We start from the raw sequence: 5,509 nt of genomic DNA on the forward strand, positions 1-5,509 counted from the left end.
ACAGAGTGGCTCCTGCCCATTCCAGCATCCCTTCCCTTGCCCTGTGTATACATCAGGCTACACTGTATATTTCATAAACTGTTACCTGAGCCTGCCCTGTCTGTGCCAGCCAAACTATCTGCTAAATTTGGGATATTATGTTCGCCCAAGTCAAGTATCAAGTTATCTGGATCACATGCGCTTCCAGCCAGTATTTAACTCTGACACCCGCTGTCAGATTCAGTATTCCCCTACACAGTGTGGATCGAAACAAGAGAAATCTGGTGTCCTTCACTTTACTTTTCAAAGTTTTCATCCATCTTTATTTTTCTGTCTCCTCTTTTATTTTCTTTCGTTGGTTGTGTGGAAGAGCAGAACAACGTTTTAAGTTGCCTTTCAAATCTGATCATCATGTTTCTGATTCTTCTAGCCACTACGGAGTTAAAGGATTTTTTTGCCAAGGCCCGGAATGGTTCAATCCGCCTCATCAAAATCGTCATTGAAGATGGTAAGTCTTGTTAATCTGGGGTTTCTTTGCATCCGTTTGCTCTGCACATCACTGCTGTGGCTCCTCTAGTCATAATAGTCAACTTGGGGATGGAGGAAGATCGTCACTCTGGAGTTACCAGAGAAAAACTCCAGGGGCAGCTACTGAGATGCACCTCCTTAAAACACAGAACTTGGTACCAGGAATGGAATCAGTCTGGCTATAACTTGAAGGGAGCAGGAACTTGTGTTCTTATTTGGTTTTTCTTCCCAGTTCAGTTTCTTTGGGAAACATTGTGAACCCCTTCATATGTTGATGTCTTTTATAACCTTGTGGTTATTTGTGGAGCAATACATGGGGTTCACTGTTCACATATTGGTATAAGGGACTCTCCCTGTAGCCCAAGATTGGTCACTGTCTTCTGATGAGGTAGTGAAGATTGTTTACTGTACAGACGACAAATTATTAAAGGCTGTCAGAACATTGACCTGGGGAGCAGAACAAAGTGTCTTTCAGTGTGCCTTGTAATAATAATTCTGGCACTTAAGAGGCTGGTAATACTGTCTAAGAGATGAAACATACTTCCTGTATTGTAATGACTTACAATGGTATTGCATTGCATGGCTCCTGCAAAATGGCAGATATCTAATTGTATTCCACTAAGAAACTCTATACAAATGTTCTGAAATTGGGTACTGTCAATGAACTGGATTCCATCAATCTGTCAGTGGAAGAGACTGATGATTGCAGATTGTCCCCACTTCCCCTTCCCCTCAGTATGATTCATCCCAACATGGTTTGTAGACTGTCTCTGGCTTAAACCCTCTGGAAAGCACTGATTTCTTCAACCAAATATCAGAGCTGTCTCAGTTTAATCTACAAAAGCTCCAAGTTTCTTGTGCCTTACATGCTGTGTCTTTTGGAAATACAACCCAGGAACTGATCCAATTGCCTTACTAACTGTAAGCATTTTGGTGGGACTACAATAGAAGTCAGGGTAAAAGGACTCTAAGCTTTTGTATCAAAGGGCATTCAGTCGTGCAATCCTACCACCTGCAGTTCAAAGTGATACAGCCTACACAAAGATTCACCTGTTCTCATTGAGAACTAAGCCCGTGTTTTAGAGTGACCAGTAAGCTATGTGTTTACCTTCCTGTTTACTGGAATTCAGTTACTTTGGGACAGAATGTCATTTCTATCTCAACTCTCTTTTCGCCTCCTTACCTTTGTTATTTCCATCATGGTTACAGGATTGAGGAATTTCATTTATGAGTAGGAACTGGTCTGGGATTTTCCAAATAAGAAGTTTAGTGCTGTATGGAAACTCATTATCGAAATGTCTGGATTTTCAGATTATTTACATTAATTGTGTGCCCCATGAAAATCCATATTACTCTCAAAAAATTAAAAATTATTATTTTAAAAAATCCATATTACTACAAACATACGGAAATACCATTATTGTATACCTAGTCTATTGATTTTAAAAGTCTCCCAGCCTACCTGAGTTTGCACTATAGTTTAGTCTTGTGGTTGATCAAAAATTGGAGCATCTCAGTTCTGCTTCATTTAAATGTCACTTTGGGAAGGTTTTATAAGGCCTGAACGTTCTTTTTGTGAACAGAGTTTTCCAAGCAGGTCACTACTATCTGTATGAGGATCCCAACCTGCTATGGTGATCCCTATGCCACATAAGATGACTCAGTTGAATCCAGATATACCTTTCAGAGTAGCTGATTCAGTATTGGACTATTTAGAACTAGTAAATACATTTCTATGAATGTAATATAGGAAGCATACCCAGTCATTACTGAATGGGGTATTTTTATCTTTGTGATGTCTTACTGGAAAACTTGAAGGCCTGTGGGGGAACTACATAAAAGGAAATTAACTCTTGATTCCTTTAATCTGCTATATTTGGTAAAGAGGCACCACTGCAGACAGCATGTGTATTCCCACAGTAGCGTAGGGCAAAGAATAGACCAGGAACTGCTCTTTTAGTCTGTGGTTTTAGAAGAGGAGAGGTTGACAGTAAAGAATCTCATTGAAGAGTTCTGATTTCTGGTAGTTTGTGGCCTTAGACTGAATGGAAGTGCTACAGAAGGTAAAAAGCTGCAGTTTAATCCTGTTTTGGAAGTCTTTGTTCTCTGAGTGGCGTATCTGAGGGAAAGGGGAAGTAGGAAGCATGAAAGTCTGAGGACATGCAAGTCACATTATCCATTTGTTTTATGTGAACATTATCTTCATATTATAGTTTTTGCTGCAATCGAACATAAATTTTAATTCAAAATTGTTTATTAAATTTTAAGTCAAAATAGTTTATTATTCCTACAAACCACATTGTTAGTTAAAGCTTTCTTCTTTGACAACACTTGCTCCTTTCCCATTCCTGGGCCCCTGTTACCTAGTTTGATATACTTTTTTGACTCCTTGCTTAAGCCACATAAGCCTTTCAGTGTTTTTTTGTTTCGATATAGGTATTTCTAATGATAAGATTGTGGCTTGCGATGCTGTTGGCTCTGGAACAATCTGAAATGATCTGATGTGCATTAAAAGTGTCACAAGTGAACCCTAAAGTGGAACACTGCAAAGTAGCCTTGACCTTGTATAGGATTCTGCCCCTCAAGCCTGTCCAGGAATGAGAGGGGAATCCTACACTTTTACAATACATTAAACAACAACCCAGAGAGGTAGGCTACCCTCTCTGGTTTTCAGAACAATAAGCCACCAGAACCTCTTTTAACTAGAATCCCCTTCCAGCCTAAGAGCAAGGTCCAGACTCTTAGCTAGTATCTAGGGCTTAACACATTAGCACCTCATTCCCAGAGATGTACACTTAATGCTCAATGGTAGCGTGTGGCCAGGTAGGCACAGGAAATAGACTTGGAATCCCAGTCACAACATCAAAGACAAGTTAGAAACAAGAATAATGTTTATTCAGTCAGAGCTTAGCAAAATAGACTATAAGTTTACAAAATAAGAAAGCCTAAGGCGATTTGCCTTAACTAAACATTACTGATTCATAGTTACCCCATTCAGGAACATCTACAGTCCAAATAGTCCAAGGGATCATGAAGGGAAATCGCTTGTAACAGGAAATAAGGCACAGCCTGTTACCAAAAGACAGAACAGGAGAATGCAGGAGACATTTAGGAATCAGTATTTCTATACAGACCTGGACAGCCCAGGATAGGCCAGTCTCATCCGACCTCAGAAGCTAAGCAGGGTCGGCCCTGGCCTAGTACATGGTGAGACCACCAAGGAGTACCAGGGCCATGATGCAGAGGCAGACGATGGCAAGCCACTTCTGAACACCTCTTCCCTTGAACACCCTATGGGGTTGCTATAAGTCAGCTTTGACTTGACGGCACTTCCCACCACCAAAGTTTTCCAGATTTCTGTTTCCTCACTGAGAGTGTTCGACAATGGAAGTCCGAAGCCGAGCCATCCTGAGCAGAGTTGTGCCTTTCTGAGTCTCTTGAGGTCAAAAAGCTTAGAAGAGGTGTGACTGGGGTTGCCAGGAATGGCAACTAGCAGGAGACTGGGGTGGGCAGGGACAGGAGGTGATGTTACTTTCAGGAAGAATCGGGGAAGTGATGTCAGTTCTCTCTAGTAAGCACCCAGAAGTGACATCATACCATCACGGATGGCAGTTTTTAAAATGTTAATTTGCTTTTGCAGGCCACAGCGATGATGGCAAGCAACGGGAGCTGGGAGCAAGGGGTTGCCCACCCCTGGTGGGAGGCTGGCAAACCTAGATGTAACTCTGCTTAGGGTGGCACTGTAGCACATATGTACCAGTAACAAAAGATGGACTCAGATAGAATTGTTTGTATGGAGTGAGATCCGAATGGCTGACAGGTTAAAAATCTATTTCCAATTTCTAGGCACCTGGCGTGTTTTCAGTCCCCTAATGCTGTAAATGAAAAAAGTAAAGTTTCCTTCTACAGCTTGGATTGAAGGGCAGCTTGATCTGTGAGATAATGTTCCTAAAACTCAGATTCGGTTTTCGTAACACTTCTCCATTATTAGAAGGCATTATAAGGAATATCATATATCCATCTCAAGAGTAATTTAAAAATATTTATTTCAAGACAGATTTTAGATATAAATATAAGTGAGCAGTTGGATGTTCAGTGTGAGCATCACAGAAATCTACCCCTGTTCGGTTATTGCCACTTGGCAGGGCCAGTTCCCAATGTTCTTGCTTTCAGGAATACAGCTCACCATGAGCTTTGGCTATACCACATGAAGTGGCCTTTATACTGCACCAGGGCATTGGTCTATCCCCGTCAGGGCTGTCTACTCTGACTGGTGGTGACTTTCCAGGATTTCAAGTAAAAGACCTCTGTCTTTTCTATCACCTGCTTACCTGATGCCAGTCTTGAACCCGGGATCTGCAAGCAAGGCAGATGTTCTGCAGCTGAGCCATGGTCCCATTCCCCAGTGTGTTAAGGCTCATGAAGACAAGAGAATAATTCTGGTGACATAAAGACAGGAGAACTACATATGTCAGTGCTGATAGGTCAGTACTGTTTCCCGCCCCCCAGGGTTTAAGGAGACAGCATACATACTTTATGGAATTTATTTACTTCATTTGTAGTCTTCCTTTCTTGGTGAAGCAGTTTAAAAATGCCATACTCGTAATACATACAGAAAACCATGCAGTGAAAGTGTGTTGCATATATCTTTATTGTGGAATTGGCATTCTAGCTGCATCTCAGCTTCCCGGACAGAATAACTTTGCATCCATTTCTCCCAGACTAAGGCAATCAAAATGATACTTGCCTAACCAAAGACAAGCCTTAATCATGATCTCTCCTCTGCGCGTTCTTGTTCCAGTGTACATTTATCCTATCTGCCTCATATACCAAATCCCGCATCTTCCATTTTTCTCTCTGTGTATATCTATTGCCAGAGAAAATTATTTACTGTTCTTGTATGTAAATTATTTTCAGGTGTAACAGTTTAGGTTTACTAAATTTGTATTACAGATAAATCCATAATTTTGATTTCTTTAACCCCTCCCCCCAGTTCTCAGCA

At 41.1% G+C, this 5,509-nt stretch overlaps 1 protein-coding gene across 3 annotated transcripts in view; it reads left to right on the forward strand.

Moving 5' to 3' along the window:
* The first annotated feature begins 239 nt into the window (after positions 1 to 239).
* Positions 240 to 5,509, forward strand: part of TWF2 (twinfilin actin binding protein 2) — a 46,705-nt gene continuing 41,435 nt past the window's right edge. For 2 of the 3 annotated variants that reach the window (XM_015420909.1, XM_015420910.1), the window contains exon 1: positions 240 to 487. In XM_015420909.1, coding sequence (XP_015276395.1) covers positions 391 to 487 — 97 coding nt within the window. In that variant the 5' untranslated portion in view covers positions 240 to 390. The remainder of the gene's footprint in view (positions 488 to 5,509) is intronic. The other variant, XM_015420911.1, reaches the window with a different exon arrangement.

This window comes from Gekko japonicus, unplaced genomic scaffold (genome assembly GCF_001447785.1).
Source record: "Gekko japonicus isolate JY-2015 unplaced genomic scaffold, Gekko_japonicus_V1.1 scaffold2634, whole genome shotgun sequence".
NCBI classification, from domain to species: Eukaryota; Metazoa; Chordata; class Lepidosauria; order Squamata; family Gekkonidae; genus Gekko; species Gekko japonicus.